We start from the raw sequence: 14,498 nt of genomic DNA, 5'->3' as shown, positions 1-14,498 counted from the left end.
TTTAATTTTTAAGATTATTATTATTGTATGTGTCTTTTTAGAGACTGGGTCTCTGTTGCCCAGGCTAGAGTATGGCAGATCATAGCTCACTGCAGCCTCCAACTCCTGGGCTCAAGTGATCCTCCTGCCTAGCTGGGAGTACAGGTGTAGTGCATGCCAGTATGCCCGACTAATGTTTTGAAATTTTTTGTAGAGATGAGTGCTTGCTATGTTGCCCAGGTGTAAGGAATTTAAAATTGTATTTCTCTTGTTTAGCCTTCAGAAGCAATGCTAGGCCTCTGACCAACAAATGACCCCATGTGGGCTACATGGAGATTAAACACCCACCAGTCCTGAAAAACTTCAAAAAAGAAAGGGAGTGTACTGTGGACCTTCTCAAACCTAGGGAATCTGGCCAATTCTCTAGGTTTCAGACCCTCCGAAAACACACAAAGTAAAAAATTAAGCATTATGAATTAAACCTTTAGAGCTGCATATTTGCACGTAGCTGATAATTTCAGCTAGCAGCTTGGCAATATAAGCTGGGACACTCCAATTGCACCCTAAAGTCTCGCCTGTGGAGTAAACACACATTGACCGGACTCATTTCAATTGGAACTCCAGATGGCTGTTGTAGGACTTCCCAGCACTGCTTAATCTGAATGTATTTTCCCCAACTTGGTGAGTGTGTGTGTTTGTGTGTGTGTGTGTATTTTCCTTTTCTCTCACTTTAGTCTTTGCTAGGTTAACCATTATACTTTTTTTTTTTTTTTAATTTGAGACAGGGTCTTACTCTGTCGCCTAGGCTGCAGTGCAGTGGCACATTGACTGCTCACTGCAACTTCTGCCTCCCGAGCGTAGGCGATTCTCCCATCTCAGCCTCTGGAGTAGCTGGGACTATAGACGTGCACCACCATGCCTGGCTAATTTTTGTATTTTTAGTACTGACAGGATTTCGCCATGTTGTCGAGGCTGGTCTTGAATTTCTGAGCTCAAGCAATCCGCCCGCCTCAGCCTCCCAAAGTGCTGGGATTGCTGGAATTACAGGCGTGAGTCACCAATATACTCTTTTGCTATGCTAATCAAACTTTTCTTTGAACTGCATTTAAGTGTAATATTGTGGTTTCTTTTGCTTTCAAATCCTCAAACCCAAACAGGAAGTAAAACTTTCAGCAAAACACTAGGCTGGTCTTGAACTCCTGGCCTCAAGCTGTCCTTCCTTGGTCTCTGAAAGCACTGGCATCACAGGCATGAGGCACCGTGCCTGGCTCATTTGATCTTTTTGAACAAGCCTATGTTGGAGCTTTTTGACCTGCTCCAGTCTGTATTGTTGGTATTATATAGTCCTGTACCATAGCTGTCATATTTGGAATCTCTTTTAGCCTTCATCCAAGGGATTCCCCTTACATAGTTCTTGGGTTGGATTTCCTGTTTCTTTGATCTCATGTCTTGGTTTACTTTTTTATTTTGGTGAGGCAGATCTTCTAAAACTGTAGAAACAATAAGGAATGTAAATATTTTAAGACCTTAACATACCTTCATACTTGATTGGCATTATGTCAGAGGAGTATAGAGTTCTAGGGTAGAAATAATTTTCCTACAGAATTTAGTTTTAATTTGTCTGGGATCAAAGTTCCATTTGCTGTTCAGAAGTCTAAATGGGTTTCTTTTTTTTTTTTTTAAGTTTAAAAAAAAATTCTTTTTGAGATAGAGTCTTGCTCTGTCACCCAGGCTGGAGGGTAGTGGTGCGATCTCAGCTCACTGCAACCTCCGCCTCCCAGGTTCAAGCTATTCTCCTGCCTCAGCCTCACAAGTCACTGGGGATTACAGGCTCCCACCACCACACCTCACTAATTTTTGTGTTTTTAGTAGAGACAGGGTTTTACCATATTGGCCAGGCTGATCTCAAACTCCTGTCTTCTGATCATCCTCCTGCCTCAGCTTCCCAAAGTGCTGGGATTACAGGCGTGAGCCACCTTGCCCAGCCTCTAATACTTTTTTATTGATTTTTTTATTTCCGATCTTTTGTATGGGACTTCCTTTTTTTTTTTTCTGGATTATTTTAAGGTCTTACCTTTGTAACTTTTTCTAAATTCATAATGGCATCCTCTGGTGTGGGTCTAGTTTCATGCACTGTTGTGGGTTCTCTTTTAGTCTGAAAGAGCATTTTCAGTTCTAGGAAAATGTCCTGATTTATTGATAAAACACTTTCTCTTTCCGAATTTTCTGTATCTTGGATATTAGGCTTCTTGACTGGTCCTTAATTTTTTTTTTCTCCTTTCCCATCTCTTTTTTTTTTGAGATGGAGTCTCACTTTGTCACCCAAGGTGGAGTGCAGTGGTGTAATCTCGGCTCACTGCAATCTCTGCCTCCCAAGTTCAAGTGATTCTCATGTCTCAGTCTCCCAAGTAACTGGGACTACAGGCACGAGCCACCACACCCGGCTAATTTTTTGTATTTGGTAAGGGGAAATTTTTAGTAAGGGGTCTCCCCATATTGACCAGGCTGGTCTTGAACTCCTAACCTCAGGCTGTCTGCCTGGCTTGGCCTCCCAAAGTGCTGAGATTACAGGCGTGAGCCACCGTGCCCGTCTCATGTTAGAAGCTTCCTTCCAGTGCCTGGTAACTCTTTTGCTTTCTGCTTTTATTTATAAGTAGGGCAATTAAAAAGCTAATTGGATTTCTGTGTGCATGAGTGTGGAGGGTTTATCAACTATGGGCTTTGCTGAAGGATGATATAGCTAGGTTATTTCCTTGAAGAACTGGTATGATTATCTTTTCAGGTCTTATACATGGTATGGTACGATTTGGCCCCCCCCCCCCCGCAAAAAAAAAAAAAAAGCTTTTCTGGTCTTTGTTTGGAGGCTGTTATCCCTGATTGCAAGGTTTCTGGTTAGCGGAATAGGCTAGGGGTCTCAATATTGATTATTCAAATTCACTTTATCTCCTTGTGTTAAGTATGGTAAACTTGCCTACAACTCTACTGGGGTCCCTCAAGTCAGAGACTTTCTGTTTTGCCCTCTCCATAGAATAAACCTTCAGCTTTCAGTTTTTCCTTGGGGCTGGGGTGGTACAGAAGCCCACTGTGTAGATTGTTTAGGGGATCTGGAGGTTACAACTGCTTTTTAAATAGAGTGGTAAAAATCCTGTTCTATTTTTACTTGCATTTCCAGAGTATTCTACATCTAGAATTTTACATCCTGAATTTTTTGTAGGATCAATGATGTAAATTGGATTGGTTTTAGTTTTAGGATTGGGTGTTTTCTTTTTTTTTTTTTTGAGATGGAGTTTTGCTCTTGTTGCCCAGGCTGGAGTGCAGTGGCACGGTCTTGGCTCACCACAGCCTCCACCTCCCAGGTGCAAGCAATCCTCCTGCTTCAGCCTCCCAAGTAGCTGGGATTACAGGCGCCTGCCAGCACGCCTGGCTAATTTTCGTATTTTTAGTAGAGATGGGGTTTCACCATGTTGGCCAGGGTAGTCTGGAACTCCTCCTCAGGTGATCTGCCTACCTTGGCCTGTGATTACAGGTGTGAGATTACAGGTGTGAACCACCGTGCCCAGCCTAGGATTGGGTTTTCTTAGGGACATTAAATCAGTTATTCATCTACTTTATAATTTCCAAAATTTTGTTGTCTTCTCTTTCATTCTTTTTATTTGTATGAGATTATGATTTTAAAAAACTTCACTTTATTATGACTTTGAGTAGGAAGTGGAGGCTAGTGTATGTTTTCAGCCCAACATCTTCAATAGTTTTCTTCTAAGTACTGATCCATTTTATTGTTATGTTCTGTTAAGCATTCGCAATTGTGTTGTGTCTAAGTGAAAGGAAATTGTGTTATTGTGTTGAATCACTGCAGTGTATTAGTAGATATTCTTAAATTCCTTTTTTCAATGAATTTGATATTTCCTTTTTCCAACTTTGATTGTTCAGCACCTCTCATTTTTGCAAGAAAACAGATTAATCCAAATTTGAACCGCAAGGGGCCAGGCATGGTGGCTCATGCCTATTATCCCAGCACTTTGGGAGGCCGAGGTGGGTGGATCACTTGAGATCAGGAGTTCGAGACCAGCCTGACCAACATGGCAAAACCCCATCTCTACTAAAAATACAAAATTATCCATGCATGGTGGCGCGCACCTGTAATCCCAGCTGAGGCAGGATGATTGGGAGGATCTCTTGAACCTGGTAAAATGGGAAAGGTTCCCTTGTCCCCCTTGAAGGGTGCGCAGTGGGGGTGTGACTCGCTTCTTTGGTGCCCTGCTGCTCAAACCTCTACGTGGAGCATGCAGTGCTGAAGCTCCAGTAGGTGTGTGTTAAGGGTACTCTTTTAGTTTAGCCATCAGCTCATTGAGACCCCCTGCCTAACAAGGACAGAGGGTTTTCTTTATCCCGGAGTTCTTGCCTTGGTGTACAGAAGAATTGGATCACAGGTGGGCTTGGAGAATGAGGGGAAGGTTTTATTGAGTGGAAGTAGCTCTCAGAAGATGGAGGAGCCAGGGGGAGATGGTTTTCCCCTGGAGTCCGGCCACTCTGTGGCCCAGTCTCTCTTCCGACTGCCCTGGCCAGACTCGGCATCTTTCCGCTGGTTTATGACCTGCCCAGTGCTGGCGTCTGTTGGTTTGCTCTTCTGCCGGCGTGGTCCACTCAATGGCCCATTGACACCCAGCCGCTTGTGTCTTCTTCCGCTGATGTGTTCCTTTCCACGTCTAGCCACTTGTGTCTCTGCCTGTTAGGGTCTCGGGGGGTTTTTATAGGCACAGGATGGGGCCATGGTGGGCCAAGGTGGTCTTGAGAAATGCAGCATTTGGGCATGAAGGCAGGAGTGTCTGCCGTCACCTAGGTCCATGGGCACAGGCCCAGGGATGGAGCCCTCTCCAGGGACCCACCTTCCTCTATCTAGCTAGCACTTTTTCTGCCTCCTTTCCTTACCACTGGGAGGTGGAGGCTGCAATGAGCTGAGATCATGCCACTGCAGTCTAGCCTGGGTGAGGACAGAGTGAGATCCCATGTCAGAAAACAAAACAAACCACCAGATTTGAACTGCAAGGAATATCTGTTAGGTGTTTTGCTAGCTTCCCACAGTGCTTAACATGGTGATGTCTTGCCAGTATTAGGTATCCTAGACGATTAAAGATGAATCTCTGTCCGTGTATCAACATTGTTATCAGTTAAATGTCTCTAAAATCTGATTCTAAATGGGTGAACAAGTTTCCTTTCATTTTTGTTTTCAGGTTAATAATAAAAATAATATTAGGGCATTACATATTAATTGGTCTTTTAATGTATCTCAGCTTTGAATTTAGGATTTGATTAACCAACTTTAACTATAGTATTTTGTCTTACTATAACTGCAGAAGTAGACATCTCTTGCCACATGTACATGGTCTGATTTTCTCTTTATTTGTATCTGGCTATCATATCTCTCTTGACTACTTTGACTATTTATTTTATTTTATTTTTTTTCTTTTCTATGCCATACAGACTCAGCAGTAGTGGCTGTTTCTTAACAGTTTAATTTGAATTTCCAGATGCCCTTTTAGACATAAAATGTGTTCTCAGGACTATACTTTAATTTCTACTCACCTCTTTGTCACTTTTATCTGCTGCAACTTAAAAAATTTCTTTTTTATTTTCTTTGAGATGGAGTCTCATTCTGTTGCCTAGGGTGGAGTGCAGTGGCATGATCTTGGCTTACTGCAAGCTCTGCCTCCCAGGTTCACGCCATTCTCCGCCTCAGCCTCCCGAGTAGCTGGGACTACAGGCGCCTGCCACCTCGCCTGGCTAGTTTTTTTGTATTTTTTAGTAGAGATGGGGTTTCACCGTGTTAGCCAGGTTGGTCTCCATCTCCTGACCTTGTGATCCGCCCGTCTCGGCCTCCCAGAGTGCTGGGATTACAGGCGTGAGCCACCGCGCCTGGCCTAATAATTGTGTTTTTTGTCTCTAGAGAGAAGGTTCATATTGTCAGATTGTGAAAGACTCAAAATAAAGAACTGGAGGCAAAGAAGTCAGCAAAGAAAAAATTATTAGATAAATGTTTAAGAGCATTGTGGCGGTATTTCCATTTTATGTAGCTCAGAAATATCTCAGTAGGTTCGGGGAGTTCATTGCTAAGTTATTTTTATTACTGAGATATGATTTACAAAACATGAAGTGCTCAGATCTTAAGCGTATAGTTAAACAAGCGTATGCTCTTTGTAAACCACACTACTTTTAAACTTGAAACATTTCCGTCACCCTAGAAAGTACTTTACCTTTTAAAAATAAAACCATAGGGTCATTTCTGATGGTTTTTTTGACATAATATTATATAAGCATACACTCCCATTTCACATAGTTCTAGAGATTCCATTAGCTAAATGGGGTGGTTCAGATTTTATGGAAGAGGAACTAGTAGTTTGCTAGTTCCTGCTTTTTGCACTTGGTGCTAGTTTTGCCCATTAAACAGCACAGCTGTTTCAACTCTGATGATCTCTGAGGTGATCAAAGAATTGGGATGACATCCAATATCTCAGCACCTGAATCCTTAGAGAGATTAGCTCACATCATTTCTTACAGTTAACCATGTTTTCCTCTTACCCCACAATGATGAATAATCATCTGACATAAAATAGTGAAAGAGCTTTGATAAACTTTTCTAAAGATAGTAGTTGAAGGTAGAGTAACTTAAAAAAAAAATCAACAATTATTGATCTGCATTAGAAAGTAGCTTCTGAAAAAATACTCAAATGAATAAGACATGTGGGACCTGCTTCTAAATTGTACACGGTAATAGAAGAGACAGGAGTTAACACACACTTGTCATAGTTTGGTAAATATGGTAATAGAAGACTGTACATGTACCTAAATGGGTTTATATATTGATAATTGAGAGAATCAGTTATATCAAGCTATAACTTCTGATTTTCCCTCTGTGAGTAGCATTAATAAGCCTTCAAGTGGATAGAGATCTAGAGTTTTGGAAAATCTTTTTCAATCAAAATTTAAAAAATCAAAACATTTCCCTTTTTGAGAAAATGAAAAAATATATAAATACAAAATTTGGTGTCAAAATGAATATTTAGAATGAAAAAATCACATCATAATTTTAATAACACAAGGTTAACATCACAAAATATAGAAAAATAACATTTTTATGTCAACTGCTAGATATCTCTAATACTTTTTTTTTTTGAGATGGAGTTTTGCTCTGTCACCTAGGCGCGATCTTGGCGCATTTCAACCTCCGCCTTCCAGATTCAAGCAATTCTCCTGCCCCAGCCTCCTGAGTAGCTGGGATTATAGGCACATGCCACCACGCCTGGCTAAGTTTTGTATTTTTAGTGAAGACTGGGTTTCATTTCACCATGTTGGCCAGGCTGGTCTCAAACTCCTGACCTCAGGTGATCCTCCCGCCTTGGCCTCCCAAAGTGCTGGGATTACAGGCGTAAGCCACTGCGCCCAGCCTCTTATACTTTTTTATTTAGATTTTTTGACCACTTCTTCATATGTCAGCAGTGTACTTTTTTCTCTAGCATGACTGATCAAATTGTGTTTATTACTGATAGCTTAGAAAATTTTGAGATTCACAACTCGTTTTATTGGTAGTGTCTGTAATATTTTAAGATTGTTTTCAAATTTGGGGCAGCTCCTAGGGTTAGGCTGTTCTGGCATTGCTATAAGGAAATACCTGAGACTGGGTAATTTATTAAAAAAGAGGTTTAATTGGCTCAGGTTCTGCAGGCTGTACAGGAAGCATCGTGGCATCAACTTCTGGGGAGGTCTCAGGAAGCTTACAATCATTGCAGAAGGCAAAAGGAGAGCAGGCACATCACATGGCAAAAGTAGGAGCAAGACAGTGTGAGAGAGAGGAAGTAGAGAGGAGAGAGAGAAAGGGGGAGAGTAGGGGATGACATGCAACAAACTTTTAAATGACCAGATCTCACGAGAACTCACTCACTATCACACAGACAGCACCAAGCCATGAGGGACCCACCCCCATGATCCAAACACCTACCAGGCCCCACCTCCGGCATTGGGGATTACAATTCAACATGAGATTTGGGTGGGGACAAATATCCAGACTATCTCACCGTTGGTAAGTTTTATATGAAGTGCAGTGTTTTTAGATACTTCTGTGCCAATACCATGTGGAGCTCATATCTAGATGTCTCTGGCCCTCTGCCTTAGTGTTAATGATACCAGATAAGGCAGTGCATTGGGTGGTAGGAATATTCCTGGATGTCATTCCTGTACCCAGACTAGCAATTATCTAGTCATACATGGATGTGATTGCACACTACATATATCCTGTGAAACCGAAATATATACCCAACTCAACTTCCCCTTAGTTCAATGGCCAGAATATCAGATTACCTAAGGAGGAAGTATGATGGAGAGGGAGTCAGAAACAGGAGTCAGAAGTCAGAACAGAATTCTTTAACCAATTGTAGTTGGATTGCTTTCGCGATTTTTGTTAGGACCCTTTCCAAGGCCCTGCATTTTAAACTCTCATGGTAAAGTAAATTCTATAGCCTTGTACTGTAATTTTGTGCTTGGATTCTGTTTGTTCCATTGTGCTACTGAAATGTTAGTTACAATATAAGACGTATGTTATTCTGCATGCATACTATGTACTATGCTACTTGAACCTATCATGATTAGGCCTATTTGTATAAGCTGAAGATATAAATTTTGACAAATGTCTAAGGTATTTGCTGTGCTTTCAAATTTTTGTCCTGGAATTCTTTGTCAGTTAGCTCAACATTGAAGCTCTGTTCTGACCTAGGCCTTGTGATAGGTTCTGGAGATGCAGTGATGACTTAGAAACATTTCTTACCTTTGAGAATCTCATGGTGCTATGTAAAATAGACAATGATAGTTCCTGTCTGAACACAGAGAAGGCATCCTTAACCTGTCTTAGGATATCAGGGAAGCTTCCTGAGGAAAATTACCCCTGCACTGATTATCTAGGGATGACTAGATATTATTTGGTGAAAAAAGAAAGTGCAGTTAAAATTGTATGAGATAAGGAGAAGTAGGCACTACCTGATTTTAACTTTGTGTGTGTGTGTGTGTTTTTGTTTCCTATCAGGCTGGCTTCTGTATTGTAAGAGTTTAATTTCAAAGCATTTAGACCATACAACTTCTGTGTCACTGATTGCGTTGAACGCCTTTTGCAGGCAAATGCTTTGGCGAAGCTGGTTTTTCTTTGTTCTTTTTTTTTTTTTTTTTTTGACCAAAGTTTAAGTATGGCAGTACTGTAAAGGGGCCTAATACTGAAAATGAAATTTTGGTGTCAGGACTAGGAAATATTTCTCAATCTGTTACTTTTCTTGCACAGTTGGAATCCTTTAGATTTGTCATAGTGAATAAAATAAAGATGACAGATTGATCCTTTTCTTTAATATTGGTAACAGTGGCTCCTCTCAATAAGATTTTTCGTCCTCTTCAACATCATTATTTGAGATAATAAGCATTTATTATGTATTCTATTACATTTCAGCTTCTGTGTTAGGAATTGGGAATGCAAAGATATCTAAGACAAGACTCATATCCCTGAGTAACCCACAATCTAATGAAAGAGAGGGAGAGGGAAAAAGAAATATAAACAAAAAAGCAGGAAGAGGTCATATTTTAAGCTGACCCTTCCTTCATGGATTAGTGGAAGTATGGCAAGAGGATAAAGTCAGAAAGGGTATTTTATTTATACACATTTAAGTGCATGTAAATGTGCATATATATATATAGTCATTTGTACATTTAAAAAATGCTAGTTCCTATTGTAAACCAAAAACTGACTGAGCAGATCTCAATCAATTAGTGGTTTATTTTGCCAAGGTTGAGGATGTGCCTGGGAAAAAGAAACACAAGTCACAGTAGGATCTGTGACCTGTGCTTTTTCCAAAGAGGGTTTTGGGAACTTCAGTATTTAAAGGGGGAAGAGCGAACAGAAGGGGAAGGAAAAAAAAAGAAGGAGGGTAGGCAGTGAGGCAAGTGGTTACATTCTTGTGAGGCTCTGATTAGCCAGCCACCTTTCTCTTAAGCCTACTTAGTTTGGGGTTCCAAGATTATATTTTTCTTTCACATTATACTGAGCGTTTGCTCTGTGACTGCTGCCTCAAAACTAGGGTGCTTCAAATGTATTTACTCATTTATCGTAACAGTCCTGCAAAATTGGTGATGTCATTCTCAGTTTTTTCGTTTTAAACTTAAGGAAGTTCTTAGCCAGTAAGTTAGAAAGACAGGATCTGAAACTGGCCGTGAAATATCAAATTACACAATTTCCCTAAGCTTACAACTAAAAAATTGGGGATGATATCACCAGTTTTGCAGGAGTGTTATGACAAGTGAGTCATAGACTCTGAAAAGGCAGGATCAAGACACTGGGTCTTCTTATTGTTGATTTTTGTTTTTCTTTTTAGAATGAGGGTCTCACTCTGTCAGTCAGGTTGGAGAGCAGTTGCGTGATCACAGCCTACTACATACAGCCTTGAACTCCTGGGTGATTCTCCCACCTCAGCCTCCTGTGTAGCTGGGACTACAGACATCACATCCGTGGCTAGTTGGCTAGCTTCCCTCCCCCCTGCAGAGATGGAGTCTCACTATGTTGCTCAGGCTCTTATTGTTGAATTTTAATAGCTCTTTGTATATTTTGGATATAAGTCCTCAACTGTGTATGTGATCTGCAAAGATTTTCTGCTAGTTGGTAGCTTGATATTTGACCTTCTTTACAGTGTCTTTCATAGAGCAGAATTTTGTTTGTTTGTTTATTTATTTATTTTGAGGCAGGGTCTCACTCTGTCGCCCAGCCTGGAGTGCAGTGGCATAGTCTTGGCTCACTGCAGCCTCAACACCCCCAGACTCCTACCTCAGCCTCCTGAGTAGCTGGGGCAACAGGTATGTGCCACCACACCCAGCTAATTTTTTGTAGAGATAGGATTTTGACATATTGCCCAGGCTGGTCTTGACCTTCTGAGATGAAGTGATCTGCCCACCTTGGCCTCCCAAAGTGCTGGGATTACTGCCGTGCACCACTGTACCCAGCCACAGAGGAGAATTTTAAACTTTAATAAAGTCTAATTTATAAATATTTTCTTTCATAAGATGCTTTTTTGTATCTAGAAACTCATCAAATTCAAGGTCACATAGATTTTCTTCTATGTTTTCTTCTAGAAGTTTTATAGTATTGTGTCGTAGTTTTAGGTCTATCATCTAATTCATGTTAATTTTTGTGAAAGGTGTAAGATCTGTGTCTAGATTTTTGTTTTTGCCTCTGGATGTCCCAGTGTCCCAAGCAGTAGAGAACTACCACTTGTTGAAAAGATCATCCTTTCCGCATTGAATTGCCTTTCCTGTTTTGTCAGTATCAGTTGACTCTATTTGTATGGTCCACTGTTCACTTTTATAACGTCAATTATATTTTTCTTTGTGCCTTAAAAAATGCTTGATTAGACATAGTCACATACCTTACAAATCGCCCATTTAGAGTGCACTGTTTAACACAGTTTTTTAGTAACCATCTCCGCAGTGAATTATATTAAAAAGTCAACTTTTTAATCTTACCAGAATTCTTTAATTTTTCAATTCCCCTCACTGCAGTTAATATCTCTTGACTTAACACCACTTGCTTAAGGAGAACTTCAGCTTCTCCATCCTTCCCTGATTGTTTCTTTTCATAATTGCCTGTTTTTGAATATAAGTGTCTCTGTTATTTCTAACGATATTGATTATATTTAATATGTTCTTCTTGGTTTTCATTAGCATTAGATACATTGTTGAGTAGTTCTTTCATGGTGGTGGTTTTCCTGGAATATTTAGTGATTTGGGATTGTCTGCTCAACTTGAGTGAGGATATTGGTTTGCTTCTTGGTGAATAGTCTGATTATGGGAGCTTCCCTCTGGTGACAGGAAGGAGTAGGAACCGCTGCCTACTGTATAGAGGTATGCCAGTAGGTTCTCTTTTGACTGCCAAGTTCCCCTGCCTGCTGGGGAGGTGGTTAAAATCCCCCCCTCCACCATGCTCTGAGCTTCAGCTTAGGCTGTGCTTGCCTACTTCTCAGAAAAAGACTAGTCAGAAGGGTATTGGGATTCACTTGTGCAAAGACCCTGGGTTAAGTTTCCCTATAATCTTCTGGAGATCCCCTCAGGGTCCTCTCCCGTAGTCTGGATTCTGAGTTTGGAGCACAGTAGAATCACTGTTACCTTCATAGAGACTTCTACTGGGCATATCTAAGCTAGGTTTTCTGACTTCTCAGTCACTGTGTCTCATCAACTTTTTAATCTTATAAGAATTCCCCAATTTCTGAACTGCGGATAGCAGATAGCATTCTTTTTTTCCAGCCGTGTTAAGGATTTCTTACTCTCCTAACAGTAACAATAGTAGGAATGCCACCTGCCACTAATAATAGTGATTTAAAAGGGATTATAGGCAGAAATGTAAGTAGATGTCTGTTCAGACTGCTGTCTGTCTTGAAACAAGGTTATCTTTTCAATACTCATAGCTTTTAGCCTTTAGCTTTTAGTCTTATTATTTCTAGAACACATTCTATTTTGACAGCTTCTAACATTTTTTTGCAGATGGATATCTGCCTTTCTGAAAGCGTGGATGTGTTTGGCAACATTTGGGGGAAATTGGTGTAGGGTAGAATTTTAATTTTCCTTACTGTCAGAGTATGTGCTGAGTATTCATATAAATTAGAGAAGGTATGAGGAGGGGAAATAGGTGGTTTGAAGATTAAGATGTATCTATTCCCAGCACTTAGAGAGGTGAATGTGGGAGGATCACTTGAGCCCAGGAGTTGGAGACCAGCCAGGGCAACAAAGTGAGACTTCCTCCCTATAGAAAAATACAACTACAAGAAAATTAGCTGGATATGGTGACATGAACCTGTGGTCCCAACTACTTGGGAGGCTGAGGTGGAAGGCTAAGGTAGAAAGATTGTTTGAGCTCAGGAAGTCGAGGCTACAGTGAGCTGTGTTTGTGCCATTGCACTCCAGCCTAGGTGACAGAGTGAGACCCTGTCTTCAAAAAAATACACAAATAAAATTACAAAGGGGTGGAGACAAGGGTAAGAAAAAAAGAACGTTTTAAAAATAAGAAAAAAAAGGCGGCTATTAATAACTCTGTTGATATAAATTAGCCTTGTGTTGTTCATGAATGACTTGAGTAAAATATGGTGAAAAAGGGAGAAAATTGTTAGAAATAATTTAGTAGAAGCTAAAGGTAAAGCATTGAGTAATGCTGGGTAGTGGGTAAAAGAATGGGCTTTAGGCCGGGCGCTGTGGCTCATGCCTATAATCCCAGCACTTTGGGAGGCTGAGGCGGGCAGATCTCCTGAGGTCAGGAGTTCAAGACCAGCCTGGCCAACATGGCGAAACCAAAAATACAAAAATTAGCTGGGCATGGTGGCGGGTGCCTGTAGTCCCAGCTACTCAGGAGACTGAGGCAGGAGAATCGCTTAAACCCAGGAGGCGGATGAGCCAAGATTGGGTTACAGCCCTCTAGCCTGGGTGACAGAGCAAGACTCTGTCTCAAAAAAAAAAAAAAAAAAGAGGAATGGACTTTAGAGATTTAAATCCTGAATTTAAATTTTGGCTCCTTAATTTACCACTTTTATAATCTTGAGCAGGGTATGTAAGTACTTTAAAGCTTTAGATTTGTCATCCATAAAATAAAGAAAAATAATAGCATGTGTATCAGAGTTACGGGGATTAAATGAGATGTATTGCACGTATATATTCTCAGTACAAAGCTTGCAGTAAATGTTAGTTAATATTAATCATCATTATTATCCTGATGTAGGAGTTCTCAGCCTGAAGTTGACTGGAACTATCAATTAACAAGTATTTATCGAATACCTGATCTGTAGTGTTGGACTTAGACCTATGGAAGGAGCTACTGATGTGAATGACAGGTTAGTACCTAGAAGCGGAGCAAAGAGAACTAATAGTAGTGAAGTTCTTACCATAAGTTTCAGTAGTAAGGTAGGTATTATTATCTCCATTTTATAGATGAGGAAGCTGAGACTCAGTAACAGTAACTTCTTCGAGACCTTGGGTCTGCCATTTAGCTAGCTGTAGTTAGATTAATAACTCACTTAACCTTGAAGAGATGGAGCTGTTGACACAAATACATGATTTGTGACAAAAAATCATTTATTTTATAATCATTTGTGTTACAAATAATTTGCTTTTAATTTTGAATAAATTTACATATTCTTCAGTGTCAATATATAGGTATCTGGTACGGAAAACAAAATAGGGATAATACAACAAAAACAAAAACTGTTAGGAACTGAGCCTCACAGCAGGAGGTGAGCAGCCAGCAAGTGGAAAAATTGTCTTCTGTGAAACTGGTCCCTGGTGCCAAAAAGGTTGGGAGCTACTGTTTTAGAGTCTCAAAGAGAAAATAAATGATGTTGAAATTTGCAAAAGATAAATCGGAAGACTAAGAGATACGTATTCAGAGCTATCTCTAGGACTAAGTTGTTTACTAGACAAATCACCCTGTCCTGCTCTAAAAATTGATTTGCCTTCAAATA

At 40.4% G+C, this 14,498-nt stretch overlaps 1 protein-coding gene across 5 annotated transcripts in view; it reads left to right on the top strand.

The window, feature by feature from the left end:
• Window positions 1-14,498, top strand: part of MOB1B (MOB kinase activator 1B) — an 82,204-nt gene that overhangs the window by 32,828 nt on the left and 34,878 nt on the right. For 3 of the 5 annotated variants that reach the window (XM_045392514.2, XM_005555113.4, XM_065545108.1), the window contains one exon: window positions 13,760-13,871. The exons of the other annotated variants lie outside the window; for them this stretch is intronic. In XM_045392514.2, coding sequence (XP_045248449.1) covers window positions 13,843-13,871 — 29 coding nt within the window. In that variant the 5' untranslated portion in view covers window positions 13,760-13,842. The remainder of the gene's footprint in view (window positions 1-13,759; window positions 13,872-14,498) is intronic. 5 annotated transcript variants of the gene reach the window in all.

This window comes from Macaca fascicularis, chromosome 5, assembly GCF_037993035.2.
Source record: "Macaca fascicularis isolate 582-1 chromosome 5, T2T-MFA8v1.1".
Lineage (NCBI taxonomy): Eukaryota > Metazoa > Chordata > Mammalia > Primates > Cercopithecidae > Macaca > Macaca fascicularis.
The sequence above is the reverse complement of the archived record's forward strand: the minus strand, read 5'-3'. Positions and strand labels throughout refer to the sequence as shown.